At 39.3% G+C, this 17,500-nt stretch overlaps 1 protein-coding gene across 1 annotated transcript in view; it reads right to left on the bottom strand.

Moving 5' to 3' along the window:
- LOC138019425 (DNA-directed RNA polymerase III subunit RPC2-like) overlaps positions 1 to 17,500 on the bottom strand; it is a 46,038-nt gene that overhangs the window by 23,740 nt on the left and 4,798 nt on the right. The window contains exons 6-26 of the mRNA XM_068866213.1: positions 17,299 to 17,374; positions 16,236 to 16,304; positions 16,107 to 16,138; positions 14,131 to 14,222; positions 13,130 to 13,247; positions 11,948 to 12,029; positions 11,513 to 11,662; positions 10,901 to 11,014; positions 10,725 to 10,805; positions 9,782 to 9,838; positions 8,474 to 8,521; positions 8,302 to 8,349; positions 7,857 to 7,922; positions 7,670 to 7,720; positions 6,214 to 6,273; positions 4,842 to 4,931; positions 3,605 to 3,703; positions 3,442 to 3,505; positions 2,488 to 2,553; positions 1,025 to 1,073; positions 373 to 411 (exon numbers count right to left, since the gene is read on the bottom strand). Of these exons, the coding sequence (XP_068722314.1) occupies positions 373 to 411; positions 1,025 to 1,073; positions 2,488 to 2,553; positions 3,442 to 3,505; positions 3,605 to 3,703; positions 4,842 to 4,931; positions 6,214 to 6,273; positions 7,670 to 7,720; positions 7,857 to 7,922; positions 8,302 to 8,349; positions 8,474 to 8,521; positions 9,782 to 9,838; positions 10,725 to 10,805; positions 10,901 to 11,014; positions 11,513 to 11,662; positions 11,948 to 12,029; positions 13,130 to 13,247; positions 14,131 to 14,222; positions 16,107 to 16,138; positions 16,236 to 16,304; positions 17,299 to 17,374 (1,551 nt within the window). The remainder of the gene's footprint in view (positions 1 to 372; positions 412 to 1,024; positions 1,074 to 2,487; positions 2,554 to 3,441; positions 3,506 to 3,604; positions 3,704 to 4,841; positions 4,932 to 6,213; positions 6,274 to 7,669; positions 7,721 to 7,856; positions 7,923 to 8,301; positions 8,350 to 8,473; positions 8,522 to 9,781; positions 9,839 to 10,724; positions 10,806 to 10,900; positions 11,015 to 11,512; positions 11,663 to 11,947; positions 12,030 to 13,129; positions 13,248 to 14,130; positions 14,223 to 16,106; positions 16,139 to 16,235; positions 16,305 to 17,298; positions 17,375 to 17,500) is intronic.

Here is a 17,500-nt window from a genome sequence, read left to right on the forward strand (position 1 = left end):
CACTGTAGTCCGATGCTCAACAACTGAGCCAATCGGTCGGCGGTTTAATTTTGTTAAATGTGTATTTATGAGTAACGCTTATGTATCCTGCAAACGTAACCCTTCCTTGTACTTGTACATGTTCATTGCCGTGACTTCAGCATCTTCAGTTCCCACGGCCTGCTCCTGTCTGACCTTGTAGTTCAGTCGGTAGAGCAGCGGTGAGTGATCTAACCCGAAGGTCGTGGGTTCAATTCCCACCCTGGTCAGAGTTTTTCTCTGTCCTTGTGTGGGCCCATTTCCATTAGTAGGGCTAACGCTCACATGGTTCATATGGGGTAGAAAACTAGCACTTCGCATTACACTCTAATCAGTTAAGTACTTTGCACTGACCTGCAAACTCGGCCTCCATCTGATGCGATATTTACAAATCTAGAACACAAAACATTGCATTATTCTTTCCCGTTGGAAATCTTACTGACTGCAATATACCTATGGTTGATTTCACCGCCGTTGTAACTTTCGTGCTTTAATGATGTCATAATATGATAGCACTTTTCTGGTTCGAATGACGAACAAAAGTCGCTGTTTTCCAATCATGCGTATAGTAGTTCTTACATGAGCTTAGCAAAAATGAATGAAAATGTCGCCACAAAGTGAGTATAGCGCAAAAAAAAAAAACAGTCAATCTCAACGCATACGGACAATCAACCAAAACAAACAGAAAAAGAAGCAAATAAACAAAGCCAAAGCCATGTACGAGAAAACAATTGGTTTGGAATTGCTTCCGTTAGCCATCTTCTCAACAAAGTGTTTTGAGACAAAAACCAACGAATTACTTCGACCAATCAAAATTGACACACAAATTAACCATTTTCCCCGGGAGTCCAATCGCCAAGCGCTGTCAAAGTGTATATTGGGTAATAAACTAGACAATCTTTTCTGGACCTTATTTTTTGTTATCAATTTAGACCATAACTCCTTCGAATCATATGCTTTACACAATTACCATGTCACATGACTTTTTTGTGACGCCTTTCAATACCTGTGCTGATGATTTGGGCAAATGGAAACGAACTCGTTCACATAACCAGCTAAAAAAGGCACATAAAATAAAGGTGTTAGATAAAACGGAGAGAAGCTCTCAAATGATAGGGGAGCAGGGCGGGCTAATGATTTGGTGAGAGCACTCGTGTTTCACCAAGTTTTCTTGGGTTCGTTTCAGTTCATGGGTTCAGTTTGCTGGTACTCTGTTCTACTTCCGTGTTTTCCAGGGTACTCTGTTTTTCCCTCTCATAAAAAACCAACATTTGATTTGCCCACCTCTAATTATACTTGATTTGATGATCTTCCTAATAAGTAGAGAAACTACACTCGACTAAACATGGTTGAGAGTTCAAGTAATTATTATTGTTATAATACTTGTTTTCGCCATGTACACCGATGTTCCCCTCTCATCTAATCAAAAACCAACAATCGATTTGATCCATATGGAAGCAGTGGTGGTGCAGTTGTGAGATTAGGGAGCTTAAGGAACGACGACGGCAACGGTAACGAGAACGTCGTCGATAAATGTGAATTCGCGTTATTGTAATCGCTTCGCGACCATTCCAAGAATTTTAACGAGACAAAGGTGTGGCAAAACCTCAAGAACGAAACTAGTATGAACGGCGCTCCATTTAGGGGAGAAAATGAAAATTTATCCTCAAGCGCTGACTTTCTCCCTAAAACCTCAACTTTGGTCATTTCAAGTTGTTAGACAAAAATGAAAAGATGCACGTGCAGAGCGTGCAGAGCGTGCAAAGCTATTGCTTTTGCTCACTAAATATGCAAATTTGTGACATTCTCGTTGCCGTCGCCGTTGTCGTTGCTAAAGCTCACTATTACTCGCCTCCCACCGATGAGACCTGGGTTCGATTTCCAGAATGGGCGTCATATGTGAGCTGACTTTGTCACTTCTCTACTCTGCTCCGGGAGGTTTTTCTCCAGGTACTCCGGATTTCCCCTCTCCTCAAAAACCAACCTAGAATTTTCTATCAGTCGTTTGATTTGATTTGATCCCCAATTAGGGCCTGAACACTTAAGACAGTTGACACTTAAATAACAATCATTATTATTATTATTGTTGCACTTGCGCTCGGTCTTAGAGCAGTTTTCAATTGAGTGTCCATTGTAATTAGCGAATTGCTTTGGTTTTGCATTACTTCACTCAGTGATTCATCATTGGTTCAAAGTTCTCGCGCCACTTTTTTAACCAATCAGAAGTAAAACCAAAACCAATCGTGGCTCGTGCGTGCACATTTTCTCGCGCTTTGCGTCGGCTACGTGTAATTACTTCGAGTTTTGATTGGTTTACTGGATTGTCTCCGTCCTTTTTAATTGGCCAAAGTAATTACTTTGGTTTTGGTTTTACGAAACTCGATTGAAACTTGCCCCATGACTTTGATAATTCTAAGATACAATGATTGTTTTATCACTTTTTTTCTTTTGATTAAGAGAAGCACTCACCTCTTCTCATCAATCGAAAAGTTTCAACCAACCGTTTATAATTCCCGACGACACCAAGTATATTACCTGAGGATTAATGAATGTAAAATACATCGTAGAAATGAAAAACTGACACCACGAATGGATTCGCCTAATCATCATCGGCAGAACTAAACAAACACAGCAAGTTACGTTTTTTTAACGTAACATGGGAGTTAAAGGTAACGACGTATTCGACGATAATAATGCAGCAATACAACAATAAGGAGTTTAAAGTCCCGCTTCAACACTTGCTTCAACATCCGTTCGATGTTGTTGAACAGCGATGTTGAAACCCGTTTGCCCCCTTCTTTCAACCAGGTCGAAACACGTTGAATCGATGGTAAATGAGTTTAAAAGGGTTCAAAACTTTGCTTCAACAGCCATTCAACGTTTCTTTTGTTTTCGCGAATGTTGAATGAAGTTGAAGGCGTCTGCCCTCCTCTTTCAACTACGTTGGGTATGCGCGTGCGCACTAATCGGTCTCTTAATGACAAATCCATGTCCGTATCCATGGTAATACCCGCGGCTGCAGCCTGGGACTGAATACAAAGCCTCTTGGGAGCTTTGTTAAATCAAATGTTGAGGTGGTGAGACCGTTTTTCCACCCAAGTAGTTAACATCGTTTAACACCGTTCAACAAAATCGAACGGTGGTGAAACAAATGTTCAAGCCGTTTGCCCGGGCCTTAACAGAGAAAAGTGGGTCGTGCTGCACATAATTTAATACATTTCTTGGACGTCATCTTCATTTGAGTTCTCTTGATGTGTACCGCAAACACGGACGCACTGCGTTGCTCACTGCCATCCCGAGAGACAGGAAGCGGGAAGGACCGCTTCCGGTCCCTCGAATTGGCGGTGATTGACGTAAGGTAGCTGCAGTTGTTTTGACATGAAGAACTACTTCTGGAATCAAAACAAATTGAGAACAACTCACCATTTAAGAATACAATATACACTGACGGATGGCTGATTTCCTCTCCAGACAACAACCGTAAATTCTATGATGGAAAAAGGAATAATTCAATCATACCTGTTCTCAGCACTGTAGGATTCCTTTCATTACACAAAACAACACTTGCCGTAATGGTAAGACCAACCTCCACTCCTAGGTTATAAGCCAATCGGACAATAGGTTCTTCATTCTGATCTGTCGTAATGTGCGTCATCAGAGCAAGATTTTTTACTAAGCCACAAGCCTACAAAATCAGTACGCAACTGAGGCGATTCAATTACAAATTGATAAATACATTTTTTTATCCCAGCTATTTACACCACGCTTGCCCCCGCTGCGAAGAGTCAAGTCTCCTTAAGGAGTATAAGAAACGACGACGGCTATGATAGCGACAAAGCCACAATAATAGGGAGTTTAAGAAACCAAGACGGCTACGGCGACGAAAACGTCACTTCGAAATATACGTTTGAGCTATTCTAAGTATTTCATGATTATTCCATCTTGTTTATATTATACAATATGGGCGAAGTATGCTATAACTGGATTGGTACGGACAGATTTGAAGTAAAGAGTGAGACTGATAAATTCACTGTAGCTTGTCCACGTTGTCGTCAAAACCTCAAATTTGGTCATTTCACGTCGTAGTTTTAACGAGTACGGGAGAAAAACGTTCAAAAATGCGTGCCGCACGTGCAGCACGATCATTTTGGTTCTTTTAACCAATAATATTACTGCTTTTTGGCGTTGCCGTTGCCGTACCACGTGATGTGACATCACCAAGATTAGGGAGCTTTAGCATACGACAATGGAGACGGCAACGAGAACGTCACAAATTTGCATCTTTAGTGGGCAAAAGCAATAGCATTGCACGCTCTGCACGTGCATCTTTTCATCTTTGTCTATTTCTTTGCCGTCATCAGCAAAACAAAAATGTGAAATGACCAAATTTGAGGTTTTAGGGAGAACGTCAGCGCTTGAGGATAAATTTTCATTTTCCTTCCTAAATTGAGCGCCGTTCATACTAGTTTCGTTCTTGAGGGTTTACCACACCTTTGCCACATTAAAATGCTTAAAATGGTCGCGAAGCGATTACAATAACAGTAATTCACATTTAACGATGACGTTCTCGTTGCCGTTGCCGTGGTCGTTGCTAAAGCTCCCTATCAGGGAGCTTACGCAAGGGCGACGACGACGGCTGTGAGGTCACAAAACAATAGTTCAGCAAAAACAAGAGTTCTGCACGCCCCGCAAGTGCGTTTTGCATTTTTGTTGTAGGTTGTAGGTTGGACTCTCCGAGAGAAGTACTCCGGATTCTATCCGAATATACACGAGTCATTATCGATCAAAACATCTCTCTTTCAAAGATTGGTTGACTAACTCACCTCTCCCTCGGGCGTGTCTGATGGACATAACATTCCCCACTGAGAAGGTTGCAGCGACCGAGGACCACTCACTTTGCGAGTCTTTTCAAACTGTCAGTGGGGAGAAAATTCGATTAAAGATACGGAACGTAGATTACGGTTGGACGGGAGGAGATGAAGAAGAGAAACGGAGCGCGAGGAGGGAGCAGATCTTTCCAGGGGTAACAAATAATACACCACTTTTACATTCTTTTGTCCTTATGTTAATTAGACCTACTGCCCTCATTTTGAAATAAAAATTCTTTTGAAATTTGCTCGTCGTGGCGAGGCTAGTAAGTCCTATTAGCACTAAAACAAAAGAATACTTTATTTAGCCGCCATTATGAAAGAGGTTTATAAGGAAATATTTTGGCTTATTATTTCAACAACCGGTAACCAAACCATTTTGAGCGTACTTCAGGTGCCACAATTCCCTGACTGACTTTTTCATAAAAAGTAGATGTGTTCCTTTCTTGATCGCTGTGTGAAAACCTGTAATAACTTTTCTCCTCTTATTTTGAAGGGTTTGGTTTCTAATGAAACTGGCGCATCGACATCGGTGGGGAATTCGAAACTACTCAAACATTTGGCTTCATCAAACTATTTGGTCATAGGCCTTGGTCACAGCGAACGAAGGGCTATCGCTCGAAAAGTCAGCTCACAAATCTTTCTTAAGGTGGTTAATTCACCTTTGTCAACTCTTTCGTACTTTATCAGCCAGTCAAAACTGAAGGTTCGGACTTTCGAGGTGCACCTAGATTTTGAACTTTTTTCTCACATATTTGGTAAAAGTAGTGAAGATGGCAGAGAAATCTCGAAATCACAGAACGCTAGAATTTTAGTGAGCTGATTAAGAGTCGACTGTGATATCGGAAATAGGAAGATTTATAGCTTCTATCATTTTCACCAGAGTTTATTTGAGAAACATATTTCAAACGTCCCCTAAATGTTCGGAGGGAAAAGGAAGACTAAGTAATATAGTTTTTGTTCAGACATTTCACGATTGCTAGAACTTTCGGAGAAAGCAAAAAAGCCACTGAAGAAATTGTTACAGACCTAAAATTACCCTAGAACATCTTAACAGACAAGTATTTTGTAGGGCAGCTACATACTCACAAAATGAGCTTTTAAAGCATTGTGGAAACTATTTTAGGTAATTCTTACAAATTTTAACACATCCGGTGGTTGGGTACCCTGTCGATCTGCGAGCCGAAAACCAGCCAATCAGAGTATTCCGTTTAGCCTGAGAATTGCTTGCCACGTAATAGTACAAGTTCTTCCCCTTGTTTATAAATACTTCTGAGAGCCTAAAAGAAAAATAGCGGGCTAGCAAGAGCTAATTCATCATTCCTACCTGACTGTTAACTCTTGTCATCATTCCCAAAGCAGAGATAAACGAAAGGCGTGAAAGCACCTGTATACAGATACAAACACAATTTTTTTTGGCCACTTGTAAAGGATGTTCGTTTTTAGTGGTTTTTCGTAACTGGCGGGGCACACATTCTATTCTAGACTATATGCGTTCTGAGGTTTCCAAGAAAAACGATGTAATCAAATAAAGCTATGATCTTCACAGTTATGAGCGCAATTTTTGCAATTGCGTTGAGAAGCCTGAAAAATTCAGGACTTCAACGGGGTTTGAACCCGTGACCTCGCGATTCCGGTGCGACGCTCTAACCAACTGAGCTATGAAGCCACAGACGTTGGGAGCTGGTCATTTGTGGGTTCTAATGGCCCAGTGAGGAATGAATCAATGATGAAATGGTATATGAAATGAATCATATATGAACTGCGGATATGAAATCAAATAAAGCTATGATCTTCGCAGTTATGAGCGCAATTTTTGCAATTGCGTTTAGAAGCCTGAAAAATTCAGGACTTCAACAGGGTTTGAAGTCCTGAATTTGACCAGATGACCAGCTCCCAACGTCAGTGGCTTCATAGCTCAGTTGGTTAGAGCGTCGCACCGGAATCGCGAGGTCACGGGTTCAAACCCCGTTGAAGTCCTGAATTTTTCAGGCTTCTCAACGCAATTGCAAAAATTGCGCTCATAACTGCGAAGATCATAGCTTTATTTGATTTCATATCCGCAGTTCATATATGATTCATTTCATATACCATTTCATCTTTAAAAACGATGTAATTGATTAAAAATATGATGGGGTACCTTTGCTTCGGAGGACTGACTCCTGAATCATACACTATTCACATTGAATGTGTCGTGTTAGTGGTCGCAAAACACTTCGAGGACGAACACAATTTAAGACCGAAGAACCGCTTGAAAATTTTAAAATTATGAAGAAATGCCGGATTGGTTTCTTTTTGAAATGCCCTTGACCAGGGGACGAAAAGACCGAAGCTGAATACGAAAGTGATTCTATTCGCGTGAAACTATTTGTATGAACACTTTGGTGTTATTGCTTAATGATTCGCATTCTTGTAATTCACACACACACCCATTTCTTTGTACATTTTTGGTCACTTACATTAATTTCTTCACATTTGACAATGATAACATGAGGTCGTTGAAACGTCATGTAACATTTTTATTATTAATTTTCCTTTTTAAATGTTATCAAAATCGTCTTTTTCAGCATCTGTCATTGCAGGATTTTTTTACCACCAGTGCTCATGTCAATTATGCTTGTTTGATTTTCTTCCTAAGCTGACTATTGAGGGATTTTAATTACCTAAACTTTCTGTTCAACGTAAAAATGGTCTGTTAGCTAGAAAAATCTATTCGAAAGCAACAGTTATAAGGGCACCAAGTCTCTATTACTCAGTTATCACAGTAATTTAAAGGAATTCACCTGTGTAACTCCTGCCCGGTGCATGTTAAACCTCTTTATGATCCAATTACCCTGGAAAGAAATTCAGCACTTTAAAGTGATCCCATACAACAGTGGCAATAAGTTACCTATAAAGACTCCTTACTGTGAAAGCTACTCAATGCTGCTACCTATCATGTACAAAGTTGTCAGAGGGAGAATTCCTTACCGATGTGATTGCGTGAACAAGTCCATTTGTGATTTGATCTTGACGCATGTGCTTTACAATGTCAAACTGCATTAAATGAAGAATGAAGATATGTTGTGGCCACATACCGTATATGCAATAGATGAGCCTCTTATTGGAGGCAAGTCAGCAGTACTTCTAAAAAGCCTTCAAAGGCCACAGAACTTTATCCAGTGGATAAGACACAATCCAGAGTACAAAATGTATTTCACATTAAACGTTGGCCAATCGTTTGTAGATTCCTTCACTCACTTAAATGTGCTTTGGGTGTACATATATTCACAGTTACGTGCACAAATACAAATATCTTTGCACAGTTTGAAACTGTTGGGAAGTGACATCCACCGGATAAAGTTATCCAGCCATTGCTGGAACGAATGGGGCTTAGTACATAAAATTTATGTAGCAGATGACAAATTTAATTCACCTGTGCAGCTCTGGGCTTTGGAATTGTCTGATCAGCAATCTTTTTAAGCTAAAACAACAATAACAATAACAAGGGTTTGTTTCACAATAATAGGAAGAATTTTCTCGCAAGGTTCTACTACCGCCAACTTTCATCTTTCGCGTTTTGCATCTTAAGATTTCTGGAGTTTTACCTCATTATTAAATCTCTTGAACAGATCCTCAAAGAGTAAAGATAAAAGCTGAAAAAGAAAATACAAAGATAGAAGCATTTTTCAATAGAGTAGTACAGGATAAATTTACTTGCTTGAATTCTTAACAATTTTCTTAGACAAGTGAAATAAATGTACAGTGTATATATTTTTAAAGTGTGGGTTATAGGCAAAATGGAGAAGTTATCTTCCCACTTTATATCTGCACAATTTGCGCAGCTGTCTCTTATGGACACCTGAAAATTTCAGGTGTCTTCAACAGGATTTGAATCCATGACCTCTGCGATGCTCTACCAACTGAGATTTGAACCTACACAGTTAGGAACAGGTCAATTTGTTGGACTCATGTGTTCCCATGAAAGGACTTGATGAAATAAATGCATGTATGTTTAAGAGGTGCAGGTTATAGATGAAATTTATGGAGAAGTCATCCTCACACTTGTCTTGATATTTATCTCTGAATTTTTTGTCAACTTTCTCAACTGCCTCAAATTTCTATATTGGAATCCATGGAATTTCAAAAAAGGTATAAAGTCTAAAAGAAAAAGTACAAATTTCCAGAGACCTGCTGTGGGATTTTTTAAATCATATAACATAATTATTGCAAAAGATGATTTGGAAAGCAATTATTAGCCCTATTGCCATTTCGAAGCAAAGGTAGGTTGAAACAAATTGCTGCTCAGGTGCTTATATTCTATTGTGGGGTCCTAGCAACTCAGCCTCCCTTGTAATTTTTGGCTTTGCCCAACCCCCCCCCCCCCCCCCCCACCTTAAAGGGTAACTTGTACTATAAGTCCAATACAATTCACTGCAATTTAAGTGTGACAGGATGGAAGGGGGAGGAGTGCATTGGGTGGATAGCCACCCCCCCCCCCCCCCCCCAATTTGGGCTCCTTTGTTTTTTCTATTTATCTGCTTTTTATTATATTTGTACATATTTATGCTGGAAGAGATACTGTTTACCTGACATGAGCATTTTTATTAATGCAAAACATAAGCAAAGTAAAAATGGCAGCGTAAACTATGTGGACTTTTGTCAGAGTACATACTTTGATTCTTTCATTTCACCCCCTTAAAATATTCCTAGATTCCCAAATACAGGTACTGGTTTACCTACAGCAGTTACATCGTTGCAATGAAGTTACTGCGGTTGTAATTGAGTTTTTATGGTTACCTCTTGTTTGATTTTCCAGCCCTGTGTTTGTTGCTCCCTTCACAACTGGGCACTAGCTCTCCAAAATACATATGTACGTGTGACAAGTTAAATTAACACCATATCACTCAGACTACCTGGCCTGCAAGTTCAAGCCTCTTATTCCCGTAGTAATCACGGTCATCCACATGAGCCTGAAAAATGGCAATTCAAAAGAGAGTACCGGTAATCTTGAATCAGACACAAATTTAACCCTTTCACTCCTGTAAGGGCCACTGAGACTTATAGATTTTACTCTGTCTAACGCCAGACCATTTTACTCATAAATAGGGAACCCAACAGGAGTGAAAGGGTTAATAGACCATCAGATTCTCATTATTGGACTGCAACTACAATCCTGGTCAAAAGATGTTGGGAAGGTTGCGCGCATCACTTCACTTCACACCTAATTCGATTATTCTAACTATTGGCTGAACTATTCAGGAAAGAGCATGCTCTTGACTGCTCCCTCCCCCTCCCCCATATTTGATGTTGGAAGAAAAGTCACCATTTTGTTTAGTGCAAAATTCAACATTGATAAGGAGGGGGGGGAGGGGGCTATCTCAAAAGTGACGCTACCTTCCCAACACTTTTGTCCAGGATTGTAGCTTGCAATGGAGGCTAATGCAGGGCAATCTATTCAAAAGCAAATACTTTTTAATATATTCCTCCGTATTAGCCTCCATTGCAAGCTAGTTCCAGTCCAATACTGACAAATGAATGCAAATATGATCTATTATTGAGTGCAAATTCTTTAACATTTGAGACGTTACTGATACAAAGGACCTTAGTCCACGGATTTCACCGTTGAAGCCAACATTTATCTATCAACACCAAACATAGATTTTGCTGATTCCATAGTTGAGAAAAACAAAGCATTCCTCTTCTTTACAGACAGGACCAGGGCATTTCTCAAGAATGATGCACAAATCAGAGATAAAGGTCAGGGTAACGTTTTTACTCTCCATCCATGACGGCCACCTACAAAAAGCAGTCTTACTTTTGCATTTACAAGAAGCTTGTAGTAAAAAAAACACGTACCTCATCACTACAAGCTAGTATGACTCTCCGAACCATAAGGGCGAGAAAGACACACTTCGGCTTGAAATCATACTTGATTACCTGAAACCAGTTTTTGACAATTAGCAAAATCACAGCACTTGAAATGGCATTTTAAGAAAGTTGTCACCAACGCTAAAATACCGAAATACTGTTACCGGAACATGGGCAAGCATGACTCCAGCAAGCAGCTCTCTGGCTTCCTCCACTTTTGTTCTGCTCTTGCCCCAAGTTGCCCGCTGACGTACTTTTGATCCCAGGTACTGCAAAGCCTATTAACATGAAGTTTTACAATAATAATTATTTAGCCTTTGGCACGCGGAGCTACACTATGATACATGTAGAGACTTTTTCATGGATAAGAAAATTTATACAGTAGCGCATTCTGCAATAAACTTATCTGGGTATGGTATGATGGGCCAGTGCCAGATAAATAACACACCAAAAAACAGGCATGTTTAATCTCTCCAAGCCTTGAAATTTCTAAGATTTTTTTTTTGTAACTGCATGCTCAAGATTCTCCTTTAACTGCAATGGTCACTTTCACTTCACAATAACACAATTTTGTTGCCCAAGAGGTTGTCCCACCAAATACAGTACCTTGGCTTAACAAAAGATGAAAGCCATGCTTCTGCTCCACCAATTCTCACCTCTCACCATGTTTATAAGAAATATAAAAAATCTAAGATACAATAAAGCTAACAAACTTGTATGCTTATCTGAGAAAAGGTTGATTGTAATTTTAATTTACAGCATGTAAACTCTATTACCTGCAACTGCGAGTAGATGTGTAGCTTATGGCACTCCTCCAGTGATGGGGCAAAAGTTGAGATGACATCATCCTCACAACCAACCATCTGAACAATTTCTTGTTCGCATTCAATACCCATGGCTTTGAAAACAACAACCACTGGAACATCCTAAAATTGCACACAAAGAAATGTGTGTAATGTGCAATGTTAACATTGTCACCATCTGCTGATTCTGATTAACAAATTAATTATAATTTTATTTTCATCAAATTCAAGGATTCAAAGCTTAATGAATGACTTAATAATATTTAGAGTTTGAGCTTTCCTGTTTTTTGAGAAGGAAAAAAAACCCTTCTACTGTCTTAGCGGTGGCACTCAAGTTGTGTAACGACCATAAAATCCAGGGAAGAATGAAGTTGGTACTATGTACATGTATGCACAAAGTTCTCTTACCTCTGACAGAGCATTGTGCTTAACACAAAACTTGTTTCCTTTTGTCACAATATTTGTCCTACTCTTTCTTTCTGCAGTTGAACTGTGACGAGTAAACACCACAATTATGAAAATAATGTGAGAAGAGTATATGTATTGCTAAATAAATTATATTTTTTTCAAAAATAATAATGAAATTTTCGTCTTGATTAAAGTATGAAAGAAAGGTAGTGATCCTGGCACTTTCAACTGGACAATTTAAAGCAATTGTCTCTTATGGACACCTGAAGAATTTTGCTGGCTTTAACAGGACTTAAACCCATGACCTCTGTGATGCAGGTGCATTGCCCCACCAACTGAGCTATGTCAAGCCACTCAGTTGGGAGCCGGTCAATCTGTTGGACTCATGTACCGTGCTAAAAGAACTTGATAAAATAATGTACATATTTGAGGTGCAGGTTATAGACAAAAGATAGAAGGATAACTTTTCACTGGGATGTCAGAGATATATACCGGTATATGTTACTTGCCACCTGGGAAGTCCACATAATGAAAAACTGTGACCAAGGTCTTAAAAATGCTGCCTGAAGCCACACCCCAAGGGCAGCGTTTTCAAGACAGATGTCACAGTTTTTTGCTGTACAGACCGACCCTTAGCTGGTAAATATTAACTTATAATATAATTTGGTCCTGTCTAGAGGTCTTTCTCTTCCTCTCTGAAATCAGTTTCATTTGTAATCGTTGACTTGCATCGCACTTAATAGCAAATGCAATGTGTGACTTCCTCTCTGAAATCAGTTTCATTTGTAATCGTTGACTTGCATCGCACTTGATAGCAAATGCAATGTGTGACTTACAAACTGAACATTTCAAAGAGAAAATGGTATTTTTACTGGTATTTGAATTCTGTTTCCAAGCCTCTTGTGTAATAAAAATCTGTTTAGAAACTAACTTTTGTATGTAAACAGATAACTGGTGTCAAAAAAAAATGGAAATAATGAGCAAGGACAAAACATCTCCGAGCGTTACCATGCCCATGGGCCAAAACCAATCAGATTGCCAGATTAGATACAGTATACTGTGCCCTCATGGAAAAAATAAGGTCTATTCAGCTTAAGTTGCAGGTCATACGTTTTAAAACGTATAACAAGTTTTGTCACTTAAAAGCAGTGAAATATGTAGCAAAGAGAAATACTGCAATACCTAGTCACAGAGCATCCAATATTTCCTTTCCTGTCAGCTTCCACAATAATGCGATTTTTTGACAGTTGTTCTTGGATTAAAATAACCTTTTCAGTTCCGTTGGCTACAAAGTAACCACCTGAAAGACAAGTTAGGTTTGATAGTACAGTGGCTTTAAATTGCATGACTGTTTGAAACAAGCACAGGCCATTGCATTGACTTACATGTATTAGGAGCCAGGTCTAGTCATAACTGTTACAGAGGTCACATAATCCACAGGTCAAGACTAGACGTCTCTATTCCACTGAAGAACAACTAAGCCAAATAAATGTTCCCCTTCAACATAAACATGAGACACTCTTGGTGTTGTTCATTTGATATCTGTAGCACAGTGACCCACTGTGACCCATGACCTGTGTCTTAGCCCAACAGGAATTAAGCCTCTCATGGTGAAAATATCCAAGCATTACCTAGTGATAATATAATGTTTACAAAATTTGATTGTTTTTGCTTGTTATACAAATGACTGCATAGTACGACATATAGTATATGTAATGACCAGTAAGCGAGGATTTGTATTAAAAGAGGACTGTTGCTTGCAGTGATCAATGATTAATGCATATTTTGGCACTACCTTTATTCAGAAAAATTTTGATCATGGATACGATCGACTCTTAACTGTGACATCCATTGTCCCCAAACAAAGTAGGATGCATGGGTTATGCAATGGTCAGGACCACCAAAATTAGTGCATTGTCAGTTAGGTTTCTTCATCTTCTGTTCAAGCAAACCATTTTCACCTGAATCGACTTTACCAAGCTTGAACATGTTTATTATTGTTTGGTAGATCGCCAAGCTTGCAATAATAAATAAACAAAAGCACAGAAAAGACAGGAGCGAAAGGCTACTTTTTATGCGCTCCTGAAAGACAATTATCCAAAAATCATGATTGCTGAGATAGCAATTATGTTGCTATTATGATCAACAAAGAAGGAGACTGTCCCCTTTACCATGATACTAACCTGGATCAATTGGACACTCATTTAAAGCGGCTAACTCCGCTGGGCTCTTCCCTGTCAATACACAGTTCGAACTTCGCAGCATTATGGGCATTCTGCACATTCAATAAAAATGGACAGGTCATTCAAACTTAGTCCTTCAGGTATGTTATGATGATTTAATTTAAATGATTGGCAACTTAGTGGATTAATTGCTAGATCCCTCCAAGACGTTACTCTGGCAAGGTTTTAGGTTAATACAAATCAAATCAGGCCACATGTTACAAGACTAGTAATATAAACGGTCACAGGTGAACAAATTAAAAAAAACATCAATTTACACTCAGACTTAAAACAATGTTTAGGCTAAGTATTAGTATAATAATATAATAATAATATGATAATAATAATATGTGATCTGCTAATCGCCCTTTCTCGCAGTCGGAGACTGAATTACTAAGGGCGCAGCTCAACGAGGTCGGGCCGAAGGAGCTGTGCTGCCGGCTAGGCGCTCGGCCCCTGCACACGACCCATGTATGACCTCGGAGCACAGCACCACAGCCTGATGGAATAGGCCGGGAGTTGATTTTGAGGAGGGAGGAAAACCGGAGTACCCGGAGAAAAACCCTCAGAGTCAGATTGAGATCGACTGAAACTCAGACCCGAGGCCAGAGTTGAACCTGGGTCACAGAGGTGGGAGACACGGTTGATGACCACTAAACCACCCTGACTCCCCAACTTAAACTATTAATATTTTTGGCTTTTAAGTACTGGTAATTAAGGCAAACACCTGTGCCTGTGACAAAGTTTGTTAGAAAGTCTAGCAGTAAACAGCTGCGTTTGAAAGTCAGTTGGGGTGAGTGGCAAGAGAAATAAGACATCTGCTAACTAATGGTGCAGCAGAGCAGCCAGTCATCCAAGAAAACAAAGCAGCTGGTGATTCTTGACAACGTTGTGCAGCTTTTAAAAACCCTTTGAGTCACCAGCAATCTTAATTCTCTATTTACTTGAAAACATCATTGTTCTCCCATTTATTCAAGTTTTTGATAACTTCCTTTGTCAATTCTAGTTGATCCATGACTCTTGCACTAAAGGTAGCGGTGAAGTCAACCTTCAGTCTAATACGAAACTGACAGTATTTCCCTGTCCTTGTATCTATTTGCATTCTCAGTTTCTGTTATATCATTGTGTTATTGTAGTGTTTGGACAAAACTAATAAATAAATAAGTAAATAAATAATAAAATCAATGGAAGCCGACACTGGGCCTTTACCCATCTCCCTCTGTCAGTCCTCCGTCTTACAGATATACCCTACACGGATCAGAGGAAAGTCGAAACAGACATTGAGGTCACCGAGGATCGAACCTGTTTTTGTTTCCAAATGACGGCTTGTCCAAATGAGCGATCTTATTGGCTGAAGGCATCCAGGCGAATCACTCAGGAAACAACATGTTAGCTATTTGGATAATTTTTGTGTTACGCAAAATTCAGTCACGGTGCACAATGACTTTTGGGAGAATGTGGTCCTTTAACATTCCAGCACTTTTTCTTTCTTGATCCTCAGTCCATGATTCTTATGACTCAAAATTCAAACAACAGGTCCTTCCAGACACGAGAACAGTTCAGAGTCCTGATCAAGTCCAGGCTGTCAACTTACAGTACCTTTCAATGGTACTGTACCTAATTATTGACTACTACATGTACATGTATCTTTATAAGAAAAAAACCGGCAGGTACAGAACACAGTCAGGCGTCAGGTCCCAGGTCCAGGTCACAGGTCATTCTTTTACAAATACAGAAAGTATCCTAAACATCCAATAAAGCTAACGTTAAGCCTCATTAGGCCTAAACAAAAGGTTTTAGGCCTAATATTAGTACTTGTAAATAGTTAGGATTGTTTCTGTATCAGTAAAACAATGACCTGTGACCTGGACATGTGACGTGAGACCCGTGTTTTGTACCTGCCCGAAAAAAAACGAAGGAAAACAAACATTACTGACCTCCCTATTGGTAAGTTATGCCTCACTACTCTCTGAAAAAGAGGAGACGACAGTGTAACTCTTAAATTAAATTTGATACAAAGCAAACCACAAAGAAATGATCCAATAACTGATAAAAAACAAATTAACCTGCTTTCCTCTGGTGTACTCAATGTCCACTGTAATAGGTGCTGAGTATGTCATATCTCTGAGGCGACACTATCAATAAAAAACACAGAAATGCTAGTCATTTGCCACAATACAGAAAATACATGACATAATCAGGGATGTAGCTGAGAAATAAAATGCATCCGGTTGGAGGTTCTATTGACGTCGTAAGTTCATGCCCTGAGCATCAAAGGAAGCTGGTACCGGGGGGGGTAACAAGATTGTTCCCAGTGCTTCACATTACACCTGGCATTCTTTAATATGGCGAATACGGGGAAAGAGAAGACACACACAACAGTACTTAATAAAAGAATGCTCTTTTTTTTTATTTCCAGCATCACTAAATGCTAGTGATAATTCCGTATACAAACAGATATTCAATTTTGTTTTGTTAACACATCCAATGACTTTAAACTTTGCTGAGAATAATTATATTAAATTTGCAATCTTCTTAGTCACTTCAATCGACGGCTAAAATTCAGCCAGCAATCACCCAGGGCTTTCTCAAGCAGTGATTTTCACTGGCTACACTGGCGTTTAGCAACATCCCTGTGTACAAAAGAGTTCTTCAAATTTAAACATACTTTTTTTCATTTAATGGCCAAAAATTAAATCAAGATTTCGGGACTACACAAAGGACTACTGGCACACAGATCACCCTAAAAAGTAATTCTGATACTTCAGGTTACAAACTTCAATGTGGCTGTATCACACAAAATAACTGAATTTACAATTATTTTAGGAGGAATATGTAAAGAGTACTTTAACCCAATGATCCCTGGAAGTGAGGTATGATCTGTCTAACACCAGACAATTTTACTCATCAACTGGGAGTGTCCTAGGGCAATTTTGAGGTGTCAATAGGTTAAGCAGTCAAAAACTTTGTCCCTTCCATTAGCCCATTAATCCATTTAAACCCATTAACCAATTGACCCCTGGGAGTGAGACTAAACAGATTTTACTCATCAACTGGGGGTGCCATAGGACATTTGAGGTCTCAATGGCCTCAGTGCATGATTACAATAATATTATAATAAAAACTTGCCTCATGAGGTGATATGGGTTTGGTGATGTTGAAGGACTCCTCCACATCTGGACTTCCTACATAAATATTCAGGTACCTTAAAGAAACATCAAGTTGAACATAATTATATTAATTCGTGCTTCATTAAATTTGAAAATAATTCTGTTTTTTGCGCTAATAGGTCATCTGGTGGAAAAGGAATACTTCTGCCCTCTGAGACCTG

This window comes from Montipora capricornis, chromosome 10, assembly GCF_036669925.1.
Source record: "Montipora capricornis isolate CH-2021 chromosome 10, ASM3666992v2, whole genome shotgun sequence".
NCBI lineage: Eukaryota > Metazoa > Cnidaria > Anthozoa > Scleractinia > Acroporidae > Montipora > Montipora capricornis.